Source organism: Anoplopoma fimbria, chromosome 3 (genome assembly GCF_027596085.1).
Source record: "Anoplopoma fimbria isolate UVic2021 breed Golden Eagle Sablefish chromosome 3, Afim_UVic_2022, whole genome shotgun sequence".
Taxonomy (NCBI): Eukaryota; Metazoa; Chordata; class Actinopteri; order Perciformes; family Anoplopomatidae; genus Anoplopoma; species Anoplopoma fimbria.
Window position 1 is genome coordinate 17,013,944 of NC_072451.1, and position 26,975 is coordinate 17,040,918.

At 38.3% G+C, this 26,975-nt stretch overlaps 4 protein-coding genes across 5 annotated transcripts; 2 read left to right on the top strand and 2 right to left on the bottom strand.

The window, feature by feature from the left end:
- Positions 1-458: 458 nt before the first annotated feature.
- Positions 459-6,507, bottom strand: ppp1r7 (protein phosphatase 1, regulatory (inhibitor) subunit 7). Its single transcript, XM_054627276.1, has 10 exons — positions 6,407-6,507; positions 5,592-5,687; positions 5,327-5,382; positions 4,939-5,004; positions 4,570-4,700; positions 4,179-4,341; positions 3,900-4,016; positions 3,692-3,796; positions 3,483-3,569; positions 459-2,739 (listed from the first exon to the last, which is right to left on the bottom strand). Exons 1-10 carry the CDS (start codon positions 6,444-6,446, stop codon positions 2,563-2,565), a joined length of 1,038 nt encoding a protein of 345 aa, XP_054483251.1. The 5' UTR covers positions 6,447-6,507; the 3' UTR covers positions 459-2,562.
- Positions 6,508-9,047: 2,540 nt separating this feature from the next.
- On the top strand, positions 9,048-13,415 carry LOC129088938 (uncharacterized). The gene is made up of 6 exons (XM_054596216.1): positions 9,048-9,305; positions 10,223-10,405; positions 10,532-10,789; positions 11,970-12,068; positions 12,357-12,374; positions 12,720-13,415. The coding sequence occupies exons 1-6, from the start codon at positions 9,239-9,241 to the stop codon at positions 12,833-12,835; spliced, it is 741 nt and encodes a 246-aa protein (XP_054452191.1). The 5' UTR covers positions 9,048-9,238; the 3' UTR covers positions 12,836-13,415.
- A 1,552-nt stretch (positions 13,416-14,967) lies between these two features.
- Positions 14,968-18,469, top strand: cdc20 (cell division cycle 20 homolog). 2 transcript variants are annotated; one of them, XM_054596323.1, is made up of 11 exons: positions 14,968-15,073; positions 15,485-15,696; positions 15,802-15,944; positions 16,028-16,124; positions 16,213-16,338; positions 16,558-16,754; positions 16,859-16,953; positions 17,047-17,275; positions 17,502-17,627; positions 17,759-17,876; positions 18,012-18,467. In XM_054596323.1, the coding sequence occupies exons 2-11, from the start codon at positions 15,507-15,509 to the stop codon at positions 18,185-18,187; spliced, it is 1,497 nt and encodes a 498-aa protein (XP_054452298.1). In that variant the 5' UTR covers positions 14,968-15,073; positions 15,485-15,506; the 3' UTR covers positions 18,188-18,467. The 2 variants fall into 2 exon arrangements, with proteins under 2 accessions (XP_054452298.1, XP_054452297.1); XM_054596322.1 differs by having other exon boundaries at positions 16,859-17,275; positions 18,012-18,469.
- A 1,326-nt stretch (positions 18,470-19,795) lies between these two features.
- On the bottom strand, positions 19,796-23,249 carry elovl1a (ELOVL fatty acid elongase 1a). Its single transcript, XM_054596017.1, has 8 exons — positions 22,910-23,249; positions 22,025-22,118; positions 21,597-21,787; positions 21,420-21,500; positions 21,225-21,281; positions 21,010-21,115; positions 20,681-20,820; positions 19,796-20,553 (listed from the first exon to the last, which is right to left on the bottom strand). Exons 2-8 carry the CDS (start codon positions 22,083-22,085, stop codon positions 20,245-20,247), a joined length of 945 nt encoding a protein of 314 aa, XP_054451992.1. The 5' UTR covers positions 22,086-22,118; positions 22,910-23,249; the 3' UTR covers positions 19,796-20,244.
- Between the last annotated feature and the right edge of the window lie 3,726 nt (positions 23,250-26,975).

Genomic DNA, 26,975 nt, shown 5'->3' on the forward strand with positions numbered 1-26,975 from the left:
AAAAGACTAGATTTATCATTTAAATACACAAAACACTTTTTCATTTTTTTTGTTCCACATGCAGTGTTTAATGAGTAGGAAAATGTGTGTTATTTGCAGATTGATGTTGTTTCTTGTGATGAGTGGGATGACGTGAATAACTATAATTCAGTCACTGATCATTAAGTATATTTCACATTCATAAAACTATATGGACCGGCACCTTAATTAAAGACGCTAATGACCAAAAGGCCAAGAAGACTTTCAAGGATTGTAATGAATTTGAACTTTACAGTGACCTTTTATGAATAAACTTAATTATACTGGGTTTTCTAGTATATTTTTAAATCCCTATTGCTATACCCCTTCGTTGTAAATAATGTTCACATAGTTGACTAATCAGTTTCAAAATAGTACTGTATGTCATGACAAATATTAAACCTCTAAAATTAAAACTACATAGACTTTCTCTCAAAGTCGTGTAATTTTATTATTTTAATTAATACATTCAGTTTGAAAAGAGCATCAACGAAGTCCAGAACCTGAAGACTCATTTCAAACAACAATCAGGTACTTGCAATTACAATAATTGCTCATTCAGTGATCTATCAAGGTCGTTATTCTTAATCACGGTTCTCAAATAAAACTGCTGTGCTGCCTGCTATTAACCAGAAAGAGAGAAAAAAAAAAATTCACTTTACAAAGGGAAGGTGATGATGGCACTGACCTTCTACATCATGAGATTTCCAAATGATATTCAGTACACTAAGTGATACTTCAAATCCCACTGACCAATTTTAATTCTATTTGAAGCTAAATACAAAATAACATTACGTTTACATCAATAATGTATAATGGGCTCATAAATGTTCTAGAGTTGAGTTATGATCAAATTCAATAACCATAAACAATTTTATTTATGATCATAAATTCAAATCCTTTGAAAGAGAGCAAATTGTCAACTAAAGACACCAACGATACAAACCAACATATTATGCTATTATGATCCTGCCTACAAAGGGAGATACAATATTACCTCAGGCCACTTTAACAGTTTGAAGATGCACTTTAGACCCAGATGAAAGGGATTAAATGATAATGGTCAGTATCTAATGTTGCACAGAAAGCACTTAAGTTGACATTCTCCATGTAAACCCAGCAATGCATTGTTATCTGATGCGCCTGTGCTGTGTCCAAATGTGACCTTTTAGTCCTGAGGTGGGAAATTATTCTCAAATAAAAGATACATCACTTGTTCATTGTAACCTGGGAGTAAATCAAGTGCAATCAAGCATTATATACAGGGGACCATATGAATAAGTCACTCTGTTTTTGTTAAAGTGCTTGATCTAAGAAATCCCATGGCAACATAAATATACATGATCATTTATTCTTAAGCAGTACGGAAGGCCAAGTAAGAATATGACAGAATATGTACTTTAGTGTTTTTACATATCTGAAAACTTGAAACACCAAAATGCATTAGTTATCAACCAATAAGTGAGACCAGTCTTGCAATTATTAAGTAAACTCACTTCAAAAACATTCTTCATTTTACTGTTATCAGAACAAATAAAATGTATGAACAATTTCCCCGAAGTCAAAAAATAAGCTGTAATCAGTGATGTATTCAAGGTAAAAAAAACTGATTACAAAACCATCTTTATGGACACATTTAATGATTTTTACATTCTCATGAGCTGTGTTTTAATGCAGAGGTCATTCTTATTAATCAGAGAATGGGCTATGAAATATGTGGACAAGGTATAGACATCAATTTGCCCTTCATCAGTAATGATACCAGTTTATTGAAATTATACTTTTTTGCTGTTTTTCTTAAAAAGACAGATGTAAGCAGGGGCCACTTTACTGTACTGGCTTGGAACTACATGGTGTCACTTTGACGTGTTAGGCTTTATTTTAGATGTTCCTGTGGCAGGAAAGTTGGTAAATTCCTTCATTCTAAAGTTTAAAATATGTTCATTATATTTTATTATGGACTTCCCTTCAATGTTTCCGTGTTAAATAGTTTGTTCACTCACTGTGTGCCTTGTGAGAAGAGTCTAACCCTGTCCAACCAAAGAGAATAAACTCGTAACAAAATCCCTCCAATAGTAAGAATGCCACTCTTTCCTCTCATATGATAGCAGTGCAACCTCAATAATGGAATAGTTACAATTGATATCTTATTTGCCTGATGGGCACTGAACGATTGAGGAAATATATCTCCATACATCTTCTCACATGCAAAACAATAAAAGAAAAATAAGTGCAGAGGTTAAATTAGGAAATGCGCACTGGGTATCTTTTTAAATCCTTCTCACAGTTCATATCCAGCTTAAGTAATAAATAAGCTCCCACCCAAAAGCATAGATCAAGGTGTGAATGAGTGCATACATGCATACATGTATGATGAGTGAGCCATGGGTGAGGGTGAATGTAGGAATGTGTGTTTGTGTTCAGAGTGACTATATGATTCAGTGAGGCCAGTGTGTTTCAAATTAAGTTGGTTTTGTAGGTGGGGCCACGCAGGGTGGTGAGGGAGAACACTGCGGAGCTGGCAGGTGAATTCCACACTGCAGTTTAGAAGCGGATGAAGGTAGCGTCGATCTGGCGTACACTGGGCAGCGCCAGCATGATCTTCCGCCGGTACTGTGGATCCTTCTGTAGAGGGTTTCTTTCAAGGTAGACCGTCTCCAGAGACTTGGCATTCTTCAACTCGTCGAGATCTGACCAGTTATCTATCTGATTATCGTTCATCTGGGGAGGAATCCAAGGACAATTTAGCCAATAAGAGGACAGACTGAGTTATGACAGCTCAAACACAAACTTTAAGCACTCTTGCAACTTCTGCCAGAAGAAGGCCAAGAGTGCTGAATAAACAGTGTTAGAGTTGGTGAACAGGACTGTCAATAGGAAACTGATAAATGAAAAAAAAAAAATCCTTTTAAAGAATTGAATAATTACACCAATTTGTGAACACAGCTTTATACCTATGAAACCCTGTAGTGTCAAATAGACAAGTCCTTCAATTAAACATGTGCTACTATATTATTTTAAAATGCTATTTCATAAATATATCCATTGATTTATTTTAGCTATCTATCAGTCAATTTTAAATTAGATCTTTTTTTTTTTATCCTATTTTTAAGTATTTTATTTAAAACTTATTAATAACAACTTAAACATAAATTAATCAGTTGTATCTTACATAACAGGAAAAACACAGATATATGATCAAGTTATGATGGTTGCACTCTGTGTAGGTGAGCCAGCTCCAGGGCTCTGCTACTGCATGCTGGCTCTTTGGGATGACTTACTAAGACTTGCTAATGTTACTAGTTTTTAGTTTTATTTATTTTAATAACATTTCCCGCTATGTCAAGTCAACACGTCTGCTGTGAAAAGGTGTATTGATCAGGCTCGAGGGGTTCTGTAACAAAGTTGCATAATAGAAGACCATCAAAATTACATTCTAGTTTAACTTCGCAAACTATCCGTACCCAGAACTCCTGCAGGTCTGTCAGGTGGCTGATGTTTTCAATTTTCTTTACTCGATTGGCTGCAATGTCCAGGGTTGTGAGCTTTTTCTGTGAGGGAAAACATGTTGAATGTACAGATCAGACTTTGTTATACATGTTTGCAAGCTACACAATGTGCAGTTTGGCTTTCAGTCCTTTCAGAAATAAGCTGTGGAATTTCTATAACTCACGTTGTTTTCCAAGCCCTCGATGACCTCTATGCCATTGTGGCTCAGATAGAGCTCTCTGAGGTTGACAAGATTCTGTAGACCCTCAATTTTAGTGATCCGGTTACTCTGTATAAAAGTGCACAAAATGATTCACCAATGTTTCCATTTAAAAATTTCAATTGTATTCTTGTCACCACTCACAAAAGTATTTAAGATAATTTGTGAATACCTGGATGCTTAAAACAGTCAGGTTGTGTAAACCCTCCAGATTCTGAAGCGTAGTTATTTTGTTGGTGCCAAGAAACAAACTTTGTAAAGATGAAAGAGTATCCAGGTTCTCTATGACCTGTGAACACAACACAATAAAAGAGACACAAATAAACACAACATTATAATTTCATAGTTAATTCCCAAACTTCCTTTGATACATCATTTGAAAAAGCGTGTTTTTAGATGTGTAGCATTAAATTCTCATTTCCCGCTGGCCGAGAGACTCTTTGTGTCATACCCGGATGCGATTGGAGCCCAGCTCCAGCATGTCCAGGCCTGTGAGGTGGTCCAGGCTGGCAATGCTGCCTATTTTGTTGTGAAGCAGAAAAAGTTTCTTCAACTGAGTCAATTGCTCCAAACCCTCCACCTTTCTCAGCATATTGAAGGACACGTCGAGCTGCCTGTGGATCAATCAAACAAGTATGCTTCTATTTGAGATGTTGTTTCATTGTTGTCATTTAGATGAAAAATATAATACATTGATTTTCCACACTCTAACAATCACCAGATATTAGTGTTTGGGAATCAGATTTTCCATAAATTCCAATAATAATTTCCTTTTCTGGATGTAATCTCTATAATATGCGGAAACAAGTGAGACAAAATATTCTGGTTTTTTTCAGACTTACTCGATCTCTGTGAGATTTTGCAGGTTCTCCAGTTTGCGAACCTGATTGTCATAGAGATCTAGTTCCCGCAGGGAGGTCAAACTTTCAAGGTTTTCTATCTTTTTGATTAGATTCTGTCGTAAGGAGAGTGTCTGTACAAAGAAACAGATGACAAAAACAACAATTAAGAGCAAGACCAACCAATAACCGTATTTGACCATAGACCCTAAATCCTTCTTTTTTTAATTTGAAAAAAAAAAAAAAAAAAAAAGGATCAACAAAGAAAAAAGAACATGTTGCAACCATGTCTTGTTTAAAAATATAGAGGGATAACTCCATATTTTGCACACAACGCTGCCACCATTACTTCATCACTCACTTAATACTTACTTTAGCTTTCTGTAGCACCTCCAATCCTTCAATCTTTCCAATACGACAATGAACAAGATCAACATCCTAGAAAGAAAACAGACAGCTAAGGATGACATAACATTTATAAAGGACTAGTAGTTAGGGTTAATTGTGTCATTTACAAACACGTGCCCAGCCCACATATGGATTGACATTTGACACACACAGATGTAGTTGCAGTGGAGAAACAATTGTCACAGAGGAATATAACTTGTTTTTTTAAATATATAATTTCAATAAACTTGAAGCTCTACAAATAGAATCTACCACAAAATGTCTATTTTAATCAGCCAACCAAATGGAGTCATTATAAGATATACTTTGTGACAGTTGCTACAGCAGCAATGTTTTTAGACCATCATCTAACCTCTTCCTCTGGGTCCAAAGTTATGGTATCCATGTCAACAGGAGACTCTTCTTTATCTTTAAGAAGAACAATAATAAATCAGTTAACTTATATACCTTCATGAAGTCAGGGTATTCTTAAACATGATATAGACACAAAAAGCTTTTTGTTAAAAAGCAGTAGAGAAGAATCATAGTTATGTAATGCAGTCATCTAGACAGACTGACGGCACAATGTCCCTTTTTTTTTTTTGTTGCTGCTGTGCTGAGAAGATGTGCTGATTTACTTGTGGTAGCGGGCTGATTGGGGTCCACGTTGCCATTGATACTCCTCCTCCTGGTCTCATCATCACCAGACTCCTCGGACTCACCCTTTCGATCCACTACAGTCAGCAGACAAAGAGAAGCGAAGCTTACGTTCACCATACAGACGCAGTGCTGTTGTAGCAGTGACACCTTTAGCTGATGCACGTGTAATGCGAGGCACAGACTAGGCCCAGCTCCACACCGCCCACTGAGAAGCCAGGGGGTGTCATGTTGGGCATCCAGCCTCTGTCTCACTGCCACAACCTATGGCTGTGAGCTACATCTTAAGCACTGAAAAAACATGTGTGCCAAACTGGGATGTCACCATTAATTGGGTAGTTATTATGGCTATGGGTGTGATCACAGTTGCAGCAGTATAAAGATAACTCTGTTAGAGTTTCTAGCTTCTCATAAACACCCGGGGTAAACACTGCTAACCGTGTTAGCTAGCTGAGTGGACCACAGTACGCAGGTTTACGCACTACATTTGGAAACATGTTGTATGATCAGACACGCTTCGTTAAACATAAAGTACAGTGTCAGACCACAAGATATGAAAACTGAAATCAGTTGACAAGCAGGACAGCTGCACGTTCACGTTCACTGTGTAACGTCAGCTAGCGAGGGTTGTTGTTAGCCTGTTAGCTAGCATGCCAGTGGTGAAGGTGTGGTTTCTAACAAGGATAACAAATCGCCGGAGGGGCTCATATAAAAACAGATACATTTGTCTAAATAAATGCCACATCACCAAGCTAACACAATCGTGGCACGGCTAAATCTTTACATATTTACTGACCTTCCATCTCCTGAAGCTCTCCAACAGACCGGGAAGCCATGTTTCCTGTAAACAGTCCTGACAACTGCTCAGCCAATCCGGAGGAGGCTCATACTAAGGCCGGACACCAGATGGCGCTGGTGCTACACGATTACTGAAAACATGTTGAGGACATACTGCTCTGTGAATTTACTCTAAACGATACCGTAAAATAAATAAATAGGCCCTACCCTTTCTATGGTACTGTACTAAAATAGAAATACACTTTTGACTCCATTAGATTTATTTTACAGCTATGATTACTAATTGCATAGCAGATTAGCATTTGCATACAACACATGTGATCAACGAATAGAATATGATCCATTAGTATTGATTAAACTGTGCAACCTATATCAGCTAACATTATAATGCTGTAAACATGTAATGCACCATAGTGCAATAATAGGGTATAAACAGTGATATAACTGGGCAATTGTCCATTCTGCCTAATGAGTTACTGTTCTGCTTAATGAGTAATTATACTTGTCCGTATTTTACTGAAAAGACTTTTGTATATTTTGCTTGAGTAAAAATGTTCAATGCGTGTCTTTTACTTGCTATCATGTGTTTGTACACGGTGGTATTACTTCTTTAAACGTTGTGAGTACATTTGAATTAATACTGAGACCAGTTGTTGTAAGTTTTATCACTGCCAAGCAGGCCATATTGGATGACATGAAGAATAAAAAACCCTGACTCCTGAAATCCCCTCTCTCTGTGAAGTCACCTCACTCTCACTGCAGACAGTTTATACAATCACTTTCATTTTAAGGATCGGCCTTTAAAAGTTTGATGCACTTTTAAAGGTCTGGTGACAACATAACATAACATAACATAACATAACATAACATAACATAACATAACATAACATAACATAACATAACATAACATAACATAACATAACAAAACATAACATAACATAATATGTGCACACCCACACATAGAAGACGGAGAGATACTGTAGATACTGACACAACATATCTAATCATTAGTAGGCTCCTGCGTCATTTGTTTCTGAACATTTCATGTGAAGCATCAGATATGATGGCAATCGGTACATAGAATTTATACTTGACCTAAAATTTAACTAGGAGACTGAGATGAACAAAATGTGCCTTATTATCAGACACATAAAAACATCACACTGTATCAGTCAGGATACAACAAGTTTAAAGCTTTTAAACTAGGACACCGGTTAAATATTTTTTGGAAACTGTATGTCACAGAGTCATTAACATAACACATTTAAAAAAAATAAAAAAACATAAATTTTTTGTCTGTATGGTATACATTCCCTGTATAGGAATATACAAAATGACTATTGCATATATAGGCCTTCATTTTAAAAAGGATACCATGAAGGACAATAGAGTAATTATCCAGTGACCTCAAACGTGCCTTAAGTTTAAGACATGTAGACCTGTAATACTGTCCAACCTTTCAGACGTTTGTCTGTCCTGTTACTGAGTGGAGGGGTCTATTCCTTAAAGTATGTTTACCAGAAACTCTCTTTTCTTAACCCTGACTGGATGGCTTCCAGACACTGAGCTCACTTTATCACTTAGTCAGTTACCAAGGGGATTTACGCTGTAAACTTAACCTGCTGACTGTCAGATTTACTTCAATAAACCCCAAGTTTCTTGTCTCCTAAAGAAGATTTTGTGAGCAACCAGAGATATCAGCTAAATACAGACTGAGTGACCACCGCCTGTCCAGTTGCACTGTTCAGCACGGACAAACTCGTTATCCAAGAGAGAACAACAGGCTACAACAGGCCACCCCGATGCCTGTCATGTTACAATTAACATGAGTAAAAGTAATACATTAATATGGAAGTAAAGTAAAAGGCCAGAATTCAAAATATGACTTAAATTAAGAAATATTGCCAGTAGAAATGACTTCTGCTGACAAGTATCACAAGTAAAAGTGCTCATTATGCAGCAGGACGGCTGCTGTCAGTGTTACTTTATTATGCAGCAGGACGTATCATATTAATCGACATTACCACTAAAGCGTTAATAATAATAATAATAATAATTAAGCCTTTATTAGTCCCACAATGGGGAAATTATTTCTCTGCATTTAACCCATCCTGGAGGAGCAACTTGGGGTTAGGTGTCTTGCTCAAGGACACCTCGGCATGTTGCCGGTAGAGGGGTTTGAACCACCAACCTTGTGGTTACGGGACAAGCGCTCTACCTCATGTGCCACAGCCGCCCAAGTAAGCATTTTAGGTGTATTCTTTTTTGCTGATGATGACGTGGTGCTTAATTTAATTTCTAATTATATATTATATTATATTATATATATTTTCATACCTAAGACAATACATTTAGTGGTTATAATATATATTTTTCAATATGATAACCTATATTCGTTTTTGTTAGACCTTTAATAATAATGCAAACATAGCGTGCCCATTAAGCCATTGGGGCTCTACCTTATCTGTTGCCATGGTGAATGGCCACTTGTTGCCATAGTTACCACACTCGGAGCGGCGTTAACTTTTAACACCGGAGAAGTTTGCTGGACTGTGGCTCAGAACCTTCTAGTCCACGTACCAACCGCATCAACCAATCAGGAGCGAGACGGATGCACATTTAAAGAAGCGAAACCGGAGAGAGCAGAGGGAGAGGAGAGCGACGCTGGTGTCCGTGACCGTCTGCAAGTGTTTGTGAAAGTTTTACCTCTTGTCCAGGATGTGTTAGTAGTGCGCTGGTTACTCTTAAATGGCTTAAAACAAATCCTGTCTATTTATAACTCTGGAGACTTTTGTCCTTTCCACTGGCGGCTGAACAAGCTGGGTTTAAGATGCGTTTTCTTGGCATTTTGGTGCTCCTGTTGTGCGACTTGTCACTGGGGGCTCCTGTTCCAGTAGGTAAGAAGCGTGTCTCTCTGCTCTGGATTACTTGTGTGTGCAGTTAATAGATTACACCGAGAAAAATCAATTGACACACAAACCTGAAAACGAATTGTTAACCCAAAACGTGTCAGTGTGCGCCAGTTATCCTTTGCTCATAGTAGCCTGATGCACAGTAGACCTGCTGTTCACGAGTCATTCAGTTTGGTAGATTATTTATTTTAATGCTTTTACTCCTCTGTGTTTCGCAGAATAAAATGTTATTGCACCGCAGATTTAGTTTACAACTGCACTTGTCAATATAACCTAGCTGTTCTGAAATTTAGGGCTCAGTTTTTGTTGACACTGTAAAAGGAGTGTTAGTTCCGCTCTGTGGTTATTTATGAGGCCACATTTAGTTATGGTCATGTATAGGACTAAATTAAATGGAAGGTTTAGTAGATCATCCATCCCTATAAACACATAGGGGTACCTATTATTGGAAACAACTCTCACATTAACGCAATCATGGTTCAAAGTAAAATCAACCCCCGGACTGACAGTGTTAACAAAAACTTTAAAATGCCTGTAGAAAGCTGGTGACGCAGTGTAGGCTACTTTTTGTTCCACTGCAAATATAATGACTATATATTGCAGATTAAGAATTAACTACACACAATGCATTTAAACATTAACAAACATTTAAAGTGGTTGGACCTAGTGCCACTTGGACCAACATTATAATATTGAAATGATGTTATGTGAAAGCAAAACTAAAAAGTTTTAACTTTCAGTTTTACAGTTAAAATCTATTTATATTTTGCAAAGTAAAATATTCATGCAGGACTTATTTCCAACATTCCTGCAGTTGTTACATTTAGAATTTAAGCCTACTGTGACATTTGGAGTTTTCCTTCTTTTACTGTTTTGTGTTCATTTTGGTTGCCCTTCATTAGATACCGTCATAGTACAGGTCCAGCAGCGGGGAGTGGTGGGTGCTCAGCAGGTTGTGGAGCAGGTCCTTCTCAATGGGGTCTTTCTTAATCACAAAAGCCAGGAAGTTGACAGCATCCTCCAGACCATGTCAGCTGATGCACTCCTTCCAACTCTTATCAGTTTCAACCAGACTTCAGCCCTGAGTAAGAAAATCCTCATAAATGAATGTAACAACTGTGAAAATCGACATAATCAAATCCCCAACTCAGATCTAATGTCATGGTCAGTATAATTTTATGGTTGTTAACAGATTTGATCTTCCTCCCTAGGAAACCACACTGTCCTTCGTTCTCGTGAATGCATACTTGAGGGGTCTCAGCTGCACTGGGCCGACCGTGTGTTCTATGATGGGAAGGTCTATCTGACTCTGGACCACAACGACACGTGGACAGCCGATTCACCGGAGGCGCTGGCTTTCAAAGTGTTGTGGGACCTGGAAGAGCAGCACACAAAGAAGGAGAGAACCCACCTTCAGGAGAGGTGCATCAAGCTGATGAGAGAAGTCATGCTTTCGGATGAGCAATCAGGTCTGTATTTTTATCTGGCTTTTGAGAGCACATTTCGTAACTATCATCAAACTTCAAAATTTGTCAAACCTAATGACGGCAAGTTACCCACAAAATATGTATTTTTTAAATAATCAAAATTGTTGATTCTTTAGTTTATTGTGCTGTGGACCAGTTGTAGACCAGCCTTGTAGTTGAATGTTACTAGGGTTGAAAATCTGTGTAAAGAAAATGCATAGATGACGCCGGTGTAGGAGGCAGCTGATGCCAATTGACTGCAGGTCATATGACAGAATGGGCCTCATCTAGCAACATTCTCTTGAATTTCTCTTAACTGTCCACTCTAGATGAAACAGACGTTCTTAACTGTGCTCTAACCCAGGTGTGCTGAATGATGAATCCCACTTTATCATAACTTGGTGGACTATTATTTATTACTAGCATCCTTAATGCCCCCTAAACACTATGAAAATGCAAGTGTTGTGCTGTGTGCAAAAAAATGGAGAGAGGCCTCCAAAGAAAGACTCTAAAAGGTGGAAGAACTTCTGCAGTTGTGATATTTATGTACTGTTAACAAAGTAAACATGATTTTCCAGAACGTCCGTACTGGCCTTACAGGAAAAACAAGGCCTTGATGGCCAAAGCATCTAAGAGCAGTATGTAAACCATTCAGTAGCTGAACGCATGTAATATCATCCAAGAGTTTTGGGTTTGACTTATTTTGGATCAATAGACCAATAGAATTTATTTTCCCTAAAAAGGTAATAATCATTATAACTCCTCTTAAACAACCTAAATTTGATAATATGATATTCACGCTTTTTTTTTTATCTTTCACAAATTCAAAACTTATGTTTCCTTGTGTTGGACAAACAACTGTGAAAACAAGACATTTTTTTCTTATGTTTGTATAAGTGCTATTGTCCACACAAATGTTCTCTTACTTAAGGGAAGAGCAAAAATAAGAAAACATGGAAGAATCCCAGAAATCAATGGGTACTAACAAGAGAATAACAAATGGTGGATACAAACAAAAGTAATAAGAATTTGTTCTGTGAAAAAATGTAAGGGTTTTACAAAAGTGAAACATTGTTTGTCCCTGTGATTGCAACAGTCCACCTCCATTTACAGTTGGCCAAGCAATTTACAGAGGCCAGTTTGTTGCCACACATTCGGGTTACCAATGCATTTGTTATTCTAGTTCCAGGGATCTCTTTGCCTCAGTTCCTGATGCCGATCTTGGCGCTTGTAGCTTTTACAGGACTTATCATAATAAGCTTCCTTCTCACCAAAAGGAAGGGTGAGTATAAATGAGTTTCCAATTTGATAATATTAAGACAAGTTGCATAGCCTCTAAACCCAGCCAACATTTTTTAGAATGAAGGCTGGAGTGCTGCATTTTGTCAGCAAACTATTTAATATTTACATCTGCTTTAATTTAAAACCTCATTCACCCCATAAATACCCTCATATAACATTCTACATTTTGAAACGTCTCCTGTCACATGATCTTGGTATGGAGTCTCATGTTCTCAGGGACATATAAAGCATAGTCATGTGCTTTGTCTTTCTCCCACTCTCTGCCTAGGTTTGAGGCCCACAGGAGGTAATAGAACAACAATTCCTATGTTTTCTCCTCAGTCACTGTAGAGTTCTCAGTTAACATTCTTGGGGGAAGATTTAACTGACCTCCAAACCAGAAAAACCTGTGGATGGGAATGTTTCTTTAATTTTCCTTTGTCCATCTTCAGGTTACCTCTGTGATACATGTTCAGTATTACTCACTTTTATTATGATTCAGTATGACTGCAATTGTTATGTCAGCTGGTTGGGTGACACGGGGATGAAAGTTGAGTGAGAGGGCACAGCTCATTTTGTTAAGGCAGATTTATTATTTTATTTTTTTGGTCATGAATGTCAGCCTAATCTGTGCTCTTTGATTTCCTTGCAGGTGTTGTTGGCTCAATTATACATTACCCGAAAGACATGACTGAAACAACTGCAGACCTAAAAGGCAACGGTTACAGAACCTTGTACTTCAAAGCTGATGAACAGGGACACCTTTGAGCTTTCTACTTCTATGTAACCAAACTTTTGCGACATCACCAACAACCACCGTATGTAACACGTGTGGTCTGGTTTCCAGACTGCATTATATTATGCACTTTAATGCATGTATCGCATATTGCATACTTTTAATTAAATTATTTACTAAGCACCAAGAAATGTAAACGTGTTCACTGCCTGCAGCAATGAAGAAGCTACCTTTTGCACAAAAGGCAGATGGATGATAGTTTCTGGACTAAGCTATTCAATTAAACAACATGTTTGGAAATGTATATAATGAAAATGTTCTATTTCAAGCGTGAACAGTATCTAATGCACGTTAAGAAAGAGAATGTCACAAATTGTCTTACAGTGTATATATTAAGCCCTGCTGAAATCAAATGTTTTGTTTTGCCACTGAATGAACTACTGAAAATATGTCCAGTTATACAAACAGTTGGACCACGCTGTGTTGCTGTTTAGTTTGAGATAGCATTCTTATCGTTCTCATATTTCTTTGTGACTCTGTGTAGATGTTTTTCACTATGATTTGCTGATGGGAAATCTTAGGAAAATGTATATTAAAGATAATTTTATGATTAAGTTGTCCGATATATTTTTTGACTCTCTGTCAGGCTACCTTAATGCTGATTTAATCAACAATGAACTATTTACTTATTTTATTTGAAGACAGTTAAGGGATGGTTTGGGCCTCAAAATAAATATATATATACACGAAGCCCTAGATACAAACAGAGCAACACTGTATTTATTTACAGTTTGTATCGTACTCTGCCTCAAAGAAAACTAAGGAGATGGTGACTGTTTGACCATGCTCCAAGTTTCTTTTCTTTGCATTACACGGCCATCAACTGTCTGCATGATACACTATTAAAATGTCCATAAACTATAAACCCCAAATGTTGTATAAGCGTACATTATATAAAACAATGTACATAATGTGATGACAACATAAACTTTGGACCAAATATGGGTACGCAGTCATAAGTGGCCCCTTATGACTTTAAGCAACAGGAAAAGTATGATATTAACTTTCCACCTCATCAATGATCAGAGAGTTTAAAAAATGACCATCAATTATGTATATTGGTTTAATGATTGTTTAACATTGGGTATTCATTTCCATAATTATTGTTCTAAGTCCCCAGAAAAAAACAATTCTACATACAGTACAAGCCAACGTAAGCAGCCTCTTATTATCCACCTACTTTTTTGGCACATATAGTCCTTCGATACACCAGTACATTAAGGACCAGATATGATTTTTTAATAGGGTTAAATCAGAGACAAAATGTTTCTTTTGATGCCAAAGCTAGTCTTTATGATGTGAACAATGTAGTGCTCATTAAGAGCGATTGATTCTTTTTGTTTTCATTTAATTTACCGAACCAGATTCAGCATGTTGACAGAAGTTTAGTGGGAGTCCACTGAGAATAAAGGCTGTCAATTAAATTTATTTAGACCAGTGTATTGATTAAAATAATTATACAACAATAAAATAAAATAAATAAATAAACGAAAACCTAACTGTGATTGTATCTTTTGGAGTTTTGATCATATTTCGCCAATTAAGCACACCATCGGTTATGCATTAGGGGATAAACAACTAATAGATCTATCATTTTTTCCCCCATTAATAGGCACACACTTAATAATCACACTTGGCGTCTTATCAAAGAGCAAAGAGGCAAATGCTTGATTTGACTTGATAATGTCTCTGATTATAGCATTACTACGGCTGGAACATAGTTTTAACCAGATTCAATTATCCCTAATGCTTGACATAAAAACATAACAATGAAATTAAATATTTCCTTCAATGCTTACTATAGTCTACAGTATGTACTATTACAGTAAATGCTGTAGCAACCTTCACTCAGTCTTTCTTCAGAAAAAAATCTACATTTAAATAGTTTTTTTCTGTTTTTATTGTTTTCATATCAGACAAATAAACCACAACCCCAATATCATACTTCTGCCGATAGATGGCGGTATATTTCTGTGGGGAGGAAGTTGTTTTCTGTCAGTACGTCTCTTCCACCAATCACAGAACAGCATTCGTAAATGTTACCATAGCAATCCATGGCGATAACGGCAGCTCCTTGAACGGACCAATAGGAGCAGCGCTTTCTGGGATTTAAACCGTGTGGCGTCATCGTCACGAAATTCAAAAATTTAGAAAGGGACGAGAGCGAAGGGCCAGTATTGCTCCAGAGTATTCCACTGTTTCTTTAAGAGGTGAGATTACTGTGTTTATTTTTGAGGTTGTAAACGTTCCACTTTGACGCCAAATTAACTTTTAAGGCGGTTCATGCTGTGTTCGTTTATTTGTGGTTAGCTAGCCCGCTATGTTTAACTGCAGTCGTTATAGCTAACGTGAGGTCGATGAAACGTGTTGAGCTGATGTTAAAAGACTGCTTGTTTTTCTTTTTCTTTCAAATTAAATTCCGTTTTCGGACATACCAGCCGCTTAACTAACGTTAGCGCTTAGGTTAATGTTACCTCTGATATCCTAGCACTAGCATTAGCATTGCACGCGTCGCAAACATGCATCTAGGCGACAGACCAACACTGACTCAAACGTTAATATTGGCCTGGTTTTGCACATGAGACATTCATTTTTTTTGTATTTCCCCTGATAAACTACAGGTCGTGTGAAAACCTGGCAAAAATGGCGCAGTTTGGGTTTGAGAACGACATCCACAGTATTTTGAAGCTGGATATGCCCATCACAAACGCTCCCATGGCGAGGTGGCAGCGAAAGGCCAGCTCATCAAACGCATCCGCCTCGAGCGGGTTGTCGCCTGGCAAATCTGCCAATGTGTCGCTCAGCTCATCAAAAACACCGAGCAAAACACCAGGTAATGTGTTCCACTATATTCAGGCAAAGTAACGCTTAACAAAGCTCTGTAGTTGTATCTGCAAATGTTAACCCACACTTTTTTTTTATTTTTTTTGTATCACAGGCAAAAACAAAAAACAAACACCCTCTAAGATGGGGGGCGACCGCTTCATTCCCACCAGAAACAGCAAACAAATGGATGTGGCAAGTTTCCTGCTCTCAAAGGAGAATGAGCCTGTGGACACAAACAATTCAACAGGAACAATAGTAAGTTATCATTTTAATCCATCTTGTTTATGAGCCTTTAGTTAATTAAAGATTTACTTATCTAGGTTTCTGTGTCTTTTAAGGAAAGCCAAAAAGCCTGGTCCATGTCACTAAATGGATACAACATTGAAGATGCAAAGATCCTGCACCTCGGAGGGAAACCACTGAATGCTCCAGAAGGTAAGGTTGTGTGTGTGTACATGGTACTTGACATGAATGTTGCATGATTACAGAAAGTAAAGTTTTACTTTTTTAAATTTATTTACAGGCTATCAAAACAACTTGAAAGTCCTCTACAGTCAGGGCGCAACTCCTGCCTCTGTCAAAAAGACAAGATACATATCTTCTACTCCTGACAGAATCTTGGATGCTCCTGAGCTTAGGAATGATTTCTGTAAGTTTGACACTTTGGAGGTTTTCATGTTACATTTAGTTCACATTTTAGATTCACAGCAATCCACTGAGGATGGATATTGATGACTAAATTGGTCTTTATACTAAATAGAAAGATTTTTTTTTATTTTTTTTTTACCTAAATTTGTGATCTTTATTTAAAAAAAGACACTACTGTACACCTAGCAAGCATTCATTTTGATCCCTTTTTTTCCCTCAGATTTGAATCTGCTTGACTGGAGCAGTCGAAATGTTCTCGCTGTGGCGCTCCATAACAGTGTTTACCTGCTGGATGCCTCCCAGGGAGACGTCACTCTTCTAATGAAGTTGGATCGCGAGGAGGACTACATCTGCTCATTGTCCTGGAGCACAGATGGAAGCTACCTAGCTATCGGAACAAGCGACTGCAAAATTCATGTCAGTGTTTGCTGTTGGACGTGTCTCCTTAGTTAACAAGGACACATTGCAATTGAAGAACTGCTTACTTTTCATTTTCTAATGGCACATTTTTGTATTTTTAGCTGTGGGATGTTTACAACCAGAAGCGTCTACGCAGCATGGCCAGCCATACGTCTAGAGTTGTTAGCCTGAGCTGGAACGACCATGTTCTCTCCAGGTACAGTTGTTTCTTCTTTTCTGATAAAACAGACAAAAAATGTGAATTTTTGGTATTTTTTGGAATCAAATGTATTGTTTCTCCCCCTTCTAGCGGCTCGAGATCAGGACACATTCACCATCATGATGTGAGGGTTGAAGACCACCACCTCTTCACACTCACTGGTCACTCACAGGAGGTTTGTGGGCTGCAGTGGTCCCCTGATGGGCGATACCTAGCCAGTGGAGGCAATGACAACATGGTGTATGTATGGCCCCGTGTGCAGGAGGGCACAGCCGGCCAGTCGATCCACTCCTGGAGTGAACATCAAGGCGCTGTTAAGGTGATTGGCTTCGTACTTGCACTAGCGGAAGGACTTTGAGCAATTTGCCAAACATGCAAGACAACATTTTACCTCATTGTTACTCAATATATTTCATTTTTAATAAAAAAAAGAAGAAAAAAAAAGATTACTGCCAAGACCAAGTGTTAATACTGTTTGTCATTCGTTTTCTAACATAGACTGTGTTTAGCTTGAAACTAACTTTTGGATGTGCTTATCGCTCTAGGCTTTGGCCTGGTGTCCGTGGCAGCCAAACATCCTCGCATCTGGAGGTGGGACCAGTGACCGTCACATCCGCATCTGGAATGTAAACAGTGGCTCCTGCATCAGTTCACTTGACACTCAGTCCCAGGTACCTACACACTGATAGACCCTTGATTTCAAATGGTTATTCAAAGAAAAAACTAAACCAATTTCAACAAAATTGGAGGTGTCAACATGGGTCTTTTTTATTTTTTTTAAATCGCATAACTTTCTTTTCAGATCTCGTCACTGGTGTTTGCACCAAACTACAAGGAGCTGGTCTCCGCCCATGGATATGCCCACAACAATGTCGTCATCTGGAAGTACCCCGCTCTCACCAGGGTTGCAGAGCTCAATGGTAAGTGGTTTGTTTGGACTGGATTGGCTGTGTAGTTGTTCATGCCTAACTTTTAAAGGAAACACTCAGTGAACTGGAAGCTGCTGTACTTGATGCTTTCTGGTGGTCTAAACCTTTCAATGCATGTTATTCTAGGCCACGAGGACCGAGTTCTCAGTTTAATTCTGAGCCCCGACTGCTCTACTGTCGCGACCGTTGCTGGGGACGAGACTATCCGACTGTGGAAGAGCTTTGAGATGGATCCAGTTAAGAAGTCAAAAGAGAGGCTGGTCAAATCAACTAGCAGTGTCATTCATCAGTCTATCAGATAATTTGCCTTGTCTTGATTTTGAGGGTTTTTTGCTCTATGCTTACGTGCAAATGTTTTATTTAATCTACAATAAAGATGTCTACCCAGTGTTTTAGCTGTAACTTGAAACTTGCTGCTCCTATTGGTGCTGTAAAGAATTTTAGGTCTCAATTGTTTATACAGGTCTGCTAATGTAGTAAAGTACAAGCGTTAAGTGTTGGGATTTTAAGCAATGTATTTATGAACTTCACTTAGCTTTTATGTTATAATCAGGATGATTTGTACACAGTCGACTGGGTTATAAATAAATGGTTTCATTACCTGATGTGCTTCTGTCAGTTAATTGGCATGTATTAGTTATACTGCCATGTTGCAAACTGTAGGGCTCTTTGTATAACATAAATTCCAAATGTAGATTTCACATTTATCCCCAAATTGGGGCTGTTCTATTAGTGACGCTGTGGTTTTAGATTAACCTTAAACTACTACTTAAACCCTTATTGCTGTTTCCTCAGACGCTGCAATTTAAAACTGGTTTTGTCTAGCCTGGTGGTGTTTTCTTTAGAAATCACCTAACTTGGTGGTCACTGTTTATTATTTTTGACCGAAACCGTGTTACTGAGCTGACAAAAAAAAGTTTTCCAGTAGTGTTATAATTGCAAATGTATAAAGTCAGACTTTAGGCCTGTTCCATAAAAGTTTACCAAATGAGCCAGGCTTACTTTGGTAAGTGAGTCATTTTTATTTGATCCGGTTCATAAAGCAATTCAAAACAGTTCATGGTAAGTTACTGTGGCAATTACTCCTGAGGAACTAACTTGGTCCAGGGCAAATCACCTGTCTAGTTAAGCCTGAGTTGTTGCTTAACCAAATTCAAATGTTTTTAGAAAATCAAGAAACTTTAAAATCTCAAAAGGTCGTGTGTCATTGGTTTGTTATGGCAGTTCCACTTGCATCTTTCTCTAGTATTTGGACCATTCTAAACAATATTGCTATAACTTGTTTCCTTTGTGCCCACGATTTTCATTTGGTAGTATCAAAATATTTATTGGTTTAAAGAATTTTAGAATCACTATTCACCTCTTTAGTGAAACATTTGAAGACACAAAATTAGAAAACATTTAGAAATTTTATTTCTGCGTAAGTCAGAAACAGGTTAATCTACTGAATGTTGAGAGGGTTAATTGTAACAAACAGCTCTTGGCTACACATCCACTCCGATTTCATTGTGGCAAATATCAGATACAAATTTTTAAAAGCAGTCCTTCAAAACTAGATCACCCTTCAACGGTCATCAGTGCACGTGTGTAAAGAACAGTAAAAACACTGGTAGGTCAATCAATATATACATTCTGCAGTGATATTCAGAAACAGCAAACTTTTGATTCAATTCTAATTCAAAGGTAAGTCCTTTCTTAACTTGAGAATAGACCATACAGTGTTGCAGAACTCATAATGGATTAATATAACAATGTAAATGTCAATACCTAAAAAAAAAAAAAAATCAATACTGTAATATACAGTATATATTTCTTTTCCACAATTATTAAAGTTGAGGTGTGGTATGTTTCTTACAAAGTGCACATCATAACTACTTTCCAAATGACATAGACCTTTATCTAAAAAAGTTTTATTTCAAAAGATAAATTAAAAACAGAACAAAACTAAATATTTGACATTTACAATGAAAGCTTTGTTGTGACATAACATTTATAGAAGTTGTTTAAATGTGCTGGTCTTCAGTGGAAACTGAGCAACAAGGGTCATGCCAGCCAAACAGTAGTGTGGATCAGGCTTGTGTGGGTCAAGCCTGAGTTGAGGAATACTAAATGTGACAAAACGAGCACCAATTTCCATACAGTGTTCATCACAGTTAATAGTTTTCACGACTATCAAACAATGTGGCAAGCCATCAAACCACCAAAACATATCCCAACAAGTGTTCATAAGAAAAAGTAGATATATAGAGAAAATTATGTAGTTTAGAAGTGACATATCGAAATCTGTGCCGTTTCAATATGCTACTAGGTACAAATGACATTTCCAAGTTAGCTTTATAAAGCCTCCAGAGTCACCAAGTCAGATTTCCTTTACTTTGCCCAGGATGATTTTGCCATTGGTGTGGTGGTGCCCATTCCCATTCTCCAGGTGTTTCCCATTGGCCACCACAGAGATAGCTTCACTGGTTGAGCCGTTCTGTTTGGGCTTGTTGTCCGTAGCGGGAAGCCGCTTTCCCTTTATGTAGGCCTGAATCCAAAAGTTGGAGAAGAGGAGGAAGAAGAAGACGCCGTACATCCAAATCAGGTGGATCCACATAGGAACCTGGTAGTCACACTTTTCCATAAAGTAGTACTGGCTGATGTGAACGGAGACCACAACAAACTGTATCTGTGAAACAGCAGAGAAAAGACAGATTGTTATTTCTGATCTGATCTGACCCAGATCCATTGGAAAATCATATATGCCAGTAATGTCATTATAGATGTATGTTTTTTTTTTTTAAAAAGGGACCTACAAGCTGAATGGCTGTCATGTACTTCTTCCACCACAGGTATTTCTGGAAGCGAGGTCCAGCAGCAGAGAGTAGGTAATAGAAGTACATGACGACGTGGACGGCTGCATTCACCATGGCATGGAGGGTGCCCATTCCTCCAGCTTGAAAGGGGAAAAAGACAGGAAATTAAGCATTTCATAAAAAAATTGTAAGCTAGTGTACAGTGATCACCCCAGTTTATCGTTTGGCCTTGTACTGGATGCAAAGTAGAGTCAATCTGTAATTTGTGGAGATTTTAAGCCATGTGTTTTGTGTTGTTTTAAATTGATTTTATGCTGAGAAAACCTCACCAGGAGTCAGGGTGACCCCCCACCACCACGTCCAGGGCATGAAGGAGTGATGGAACACATGGAGAAATGTTATCTGGCTTTGCTTCTTCCTCAGCACAAAGAACACCTCAAGTAAAAGTGGAACAAACAGAAAGTTAGCATGCCCAAAAAATATTTCACAAAAGGTGGGAGTTAAAGTATGAAAAAAATGTTTGGAGAGAGGAAAATGTCCTTACTGTGTCAAGGAGTTCAATGAATTTCGAAAAATAAAACAACCAACACACTCGTATCATCTGTGGGAGTGAAAAGAATAGAAACGTGCTGTAATGTCGAAACCTCAAAGTCGTCATATGTTTTTGTTTTTTTAGAACACTCCAGTTAGTGAGTGCTCCTCTGCTCCCAGGAAAATGATGAACAATTTACTGGCTTACCCTGAAAGTCTCTGGGCTCGTTGACTTGTCAACAAGGTCACATCTCCACGTGTAGGTGGTGCCCCATCCAGCCATCAGGAACTGTACATGTCAAACACACATCAGCAGCTGTTACAAGCACTCTGGTATGTGAAGAATGGTCAGTAAATAACCTTATATGTCAATGACTTTGTTTACCTCGTACACCAGGTAGGCGTTCAGTAAAACCATGCTGAGGTTGTAGACAATCATGGCTGTGTTGAGACGGAGGGGCTTACGGTTTGCCATCAGGCGAGGCCCAATGAACTTTGAGAAGATGACATAGGCTATCAGGATGACGGTCATCTTTACGGGGCCCTGCATAAGTGGGTAGTCCTTGACTCGGACATCTTGGGAGAATGAAAACACACATCTCTCATTATATATTGGCACAAACACACAGAGATGGGACAACAGTAAATGCAATAATCTGATGGCTGATTCCTGGGATATTTTAAGAAAGGCAAAATGCCCTTTTCAAACTTTTTACACAGCATGTTATTATTATGCTCTTTAGATCACAAGGTATTCATTCATATTTTTACAAAGCAGAGGTGTAAATCTGTATCAGAGACAAAGAAACTTACCAATCCACGATTCCAAATATGTTTCGAATTTTAAAATGTTTGATACAGCTTCTCGCAGCATGGTGACTCCTAGTTCCTTTTAGCTATTAAACAACTGAAAATAAAATAAAAAGACAAAAGGGTTAGACATCAGGAGATGAAGCCGAGCTGAAAAGGAGGTCGGTAGGCAGGTGAGCGACAAAGCAACCTGTCCACCTGCAGACTGAACAAACAGGAGACAGCTGCACCGGCTCATCTAACATCCCTGAGTGCCCTCAAGTACAACCTTTAATAAAAATTAAAAAAAACACAGAAATCTGTAGCAGGAGGTCCTTTCACTGCCTGATCCAAAGTGCAGCATGTGAGCAACAAACCCTCACCGTTTTAGCACTAAATGTACTTCCCTTAAAAAAAAAGGAAAAGCTTCTTTTTAATTAATGATGAAAAAGAAAACAATGACTCTGTATTTAAAAAATGAAATCTATGAAAGTTTCATAAAGGATTGTGAAACATCAGATGTCTGCTGTCAGTGTAGAAACAATGAAATACTCCTTTGCTGACTAACAGAGCAAGTCAAACAGGTGAGGCAAAGAACTTGGCCCTTACAGCGAGCGTAGCCAACCTCAGCCACCAAGATATGAGCTGATCAGAGATTTCCAGGGTGTAACACTAAAGAGCGTACTTTATTTGAAACAAGTAATGTTTTGATGTCCTAATCCAGATAAACATTATAAGTTGTAAAACAGAGGGTGTATCCTGAGAAGACACCATGGTGAGTTAAAACAGACACTTCTTTACATTAAAAAACACTATGAACATTTTTTTAACAGGAGCAGCACAGATACAAATCTCAGATCACCGAAACTTCCCAAAAACTTGCTGAAGTACAAGTAACAAGTGACTCACCGGCAGAGCAAAAGTCCTCAGCACTCACTCCTGTGTGAGAGGAAAGCAGCTGCACAGCCAGGGCCGGCAGCACTCAATCCAGAGAAACTGATCAATCAGTGAGAGGTGAACCAGATACATGCAGAGCCTCTCAGTGGGTGGTAACCTCAAGCTTTCCTCAAATGTCTCTGATTCCTTTTTTTTACTAGCAATCCAAGAGCTGAAAGTTTCACAGGTAAGAGATGGGGAAAGAAAGCAAAAGAGAGAGATGAGCAAAATTTGAGAGGCCAGCTATGTTAACTACAGCACTGGGATCATTCAGGTCAATTTAAACCCCGGGGCTCTACTACAACTTGCTAGTTTCAGGACCACACCCTGTTTCTGTGCTTAGCTCCACCTTCCTATCCTCACATAGCCTGTTTGTGATTGGACTGTCTCATCAATGGTGGTGAAGGAAGGAGATGTGGTCATGGAGTTACAGGCATATGTTAAAGAATTCAAGTCCCAGGGGCTGAATGGCCACCTTGTTGGGCAACGAACAAAAAACCAGTTAATAAGCACATGAGGATGAAGAAGAAACTAACTTTACCGGTTAGCAATTTCAAAATATCTGAATAGTTTTAAAGTAAAGATACTCCTTTGGTCCAATCCAAAAAAGATTAAATCATGCCACTTCAGAAATGTCCATCAAACAGGATTTGGGCCAAAGGTGAAAACAGCTGTCACACATTCATGAACATAATGTCACATTTTGAGTTGCCCTTCCCTTTCTGTGTTGTGCCTTAGAGGCTGGGTTCTTGTCCAACCCTCGCTGCTGTGACAAGCTCTCCTGTGCCTCTGGTTTTACCTGTTTCACGATCAACGGGGATGATGGGCGTGATGTCTGGATGGAAGCTTGAAATGTATCTCAGAGTGAACAGTTGGCTGGTTGGGAAAGAGGAAGAGGGAGTGGGGTCATCAAGGTCTCATCTAGCACATGATGGCTCCTCATTGAAGTGTAGGCATGACAACTGAATCATTTAACATTTGATTAATACCCAAAATCTTAAATATAAACATGACACCTTGAAGTGGTTTTTAGCATGTTTAGTTGTATATTTAGAGGAACAACAAATTCCCTAGTTAGACGGTTTTGTCGTTAAGGGAATTCCGGGGGAAAAGAAAACAACTACGTTTACATTTGCTGCTTGTATGGCATGCAGTTTGGACTAGTATAGTACCTTGTTTAAGTATACTGACATTGCATCACTCTTGGTGGTAGAGAAGGCCTAAAACTTGAGCAGTGGCTATACTAACTGGTCACTTGAATGTGTGTCTCTCAGTCTCACTAGCTTCAGGTCACTCAAATCTATAATAGAAGAGAAACTGAGTGGGTTAACATATTCAACAGTTGTTTCACTCATTTATCTTTATAGAGGGAAGGGGGGGGGGGTGTTGCAGCTGTACTGAGGAATTTCTTGCATACCAGCAGACAAGGATCTGGATAGAAACAGTCAGCCCATCTTGTTACACTAAGTTTAAACCAATCATAACAAATATCGCCTCTATTTATCCACTAAAAAGATGTACTGTGGAAGAAACAAAGCAGCACTGCTTTTTCGTAGCTGCCATATTACTACAAACTACAACACACTCCCTGTTCTCCTTGGTCTTGTGACCGTTTCACATTGACTTAAATCAAGGTTTAGCCCAAGAGAGTTCATCACATAAAAATGAACAAACAACCGAACAACATAACAACATAACATTGGCCCATAGTTCTCTACCAAACAACATAACCAGAGAATAGACAGCCGCCTCAGACATACCGGGTCGTCCACAATTATCCAATTGTGGAAAAAAATTTAACATTCAATGTGGTAGTCTATGAAATAACAGCAAAGACTGCCAAACCCAAAGCGTATAAATTCCCTTCTCAGTGATGCTGACATTCTTGGAATAGGTGAGTTGCACTCTTTGTGTCAATTGTAATGAAATAATTTCCCGAGTATTGTGTTTCATAATACAGCAGTAGGGTTTGCAACCAAGCCGTATTTCATTCATGGCAGTGTTAAAAACCTAGCTGACCAAAAATGTGTAAAACAATTAAAACTCATTATATTGTATTCAACCTGTCATACAACCCAGAAAAGGGGGTCAGTTGGGTTCGTATTTGAAAGTTCAGGTTTCTCATTAGAACAAATTAATTTAAATACTGACTCAAAGGGGGCGAGGTTTTCTTTTATAGCCACACTTTTCTTTAAACAGGATCAGTTACAGTAGAAACTCACCCATCAGCATGCTAATTACTGAGACATCAACGTCTCTGTACTTTGTTTTCTTCCTATGGAAACAGGAATGCTTTGAGTTTTCAATAGTTTGCTCTTTTACTTTGAAACTACTTGAAAATAATATCAATTCATTCATTCTGGTCTTTTTGAAGCACTGGTCTATAATTATAGCAGGTTATGGATTTTATCGAGAGATATTAACTGGTTTAGGTCCACTTATACATTGATGGACCATCCATAAAACAGAGATTATAGGTTTAACCTCAGCTATTTTATAATATTGAGGCTTTTTTTGTATAAATCCCAAAGATTGAACTGTGTTTCACCATGTAGGCAAATTGAGGTTAATTATAATTTTACTTGAACTATTCTCATTTAAGGAAGGCAAAGCTTCCCAAGAGGTACACATCACCACTGTATTAATAGCAAACAAATCCTAAATGTTTCACATAATGCTGTGTGAATCAGGCTGAATGTAACCTGTTGTCAGTGTTGCAAAGTCAAACAGATTATTGATGTGTTTTTAGTCAGGAACTGAAATACTGACAGTATGTATGCAGAACATCTCTAGTATAGACAAGCTTGTAGAGGTGGAGACACTGCTGCTGACCAAAAAGGTCATGAAGAAGTAAATGTTTTACTCTTAAGGTCAATGTGTTTCTCTGTTGACAAACAAGGATTAGACTATAATAACGAGTAAATCGATTAAGCGGCAATACAATACTTGCAAATGTTATTGTGCTGTACTGATATGTTGATTAGTATCTGAGTCTGTCCCAGGAGACAAACTAGTCCTGAAGAAATGACCGGATCAGCTCAGAAAACAATCCTGGAAACAACAATGTTGATCTCAACTGTAAAGTGAGTAACAGCGACACCCAGCGGTCAAACACGTAACTATATCAATAAAAAAACCTAATCATTTAACATTATGACAGGTGTAGGTAATAGTAGGTTATCGCCATTATTATAAAGAGTAAAATAATATCCTCCAATAAACAACCATTATACCTGTGATCAGTTTAGTATACAACATATCAGGATTGGGTTTTGCTTATTTTATTAATGTGGCAGGAAACGAGAGGAGAGAAATGAATAAGCGTCGGATTTGTTACCTGGAATGAGCCTATCTCCTCTGACTGACCTTATTTTCTTTGTTTAATGTTGTGGAACACATGATAACACCTTTCAAAACATCAAAAGCTAACTGAGTTTTACTTTGAAAGCATAAAACAAGATCGATGGGGCCCCAAGGGGATGACGTGTATTGTATTTAGATATAATTAAAAAATAGTCATTAATGGAGCATGATAAAGCCCACTTAACTTTGTCTCAGTACTCTAAATTCCGATTTGGACACCTATATTTATCTGCTCTGCAAGGGATTAAAGGTGTGACACTTTGGGTTTCAGCAAGGAACACGTTATTCTGTGAGATCATCGGATACACCCGTTGTGGGAAACACCATTCACCCATCCTCTCACTCACTCACTGACATTACAAAAATGTGAAATGTTTGAAGACTGACTCGATGTATGACAAAAAAAATACATATGACAAAACAAGGGTCCTTTCAGAGAATTGTGCAGTCTTAATCTGTCCAGATTGGTGAATGAAAATGCAGATGCAGTTTATTTGTCTGCCTCTGTCCCCAGCAGTGAGGCTTGTCTTGTTTAGTTGCGTGGAGGCAGGCGTCAAACTCCTCCTCCGGGCTTTTCCTGACTCTGAAACCAACGCACCCACTGAGCGCCAATGGGAAGGTGGAACAACAGGTAGGCGTCCTCTAACAGCGTCCCTCGGCTCAGTCTGTGCTTTCC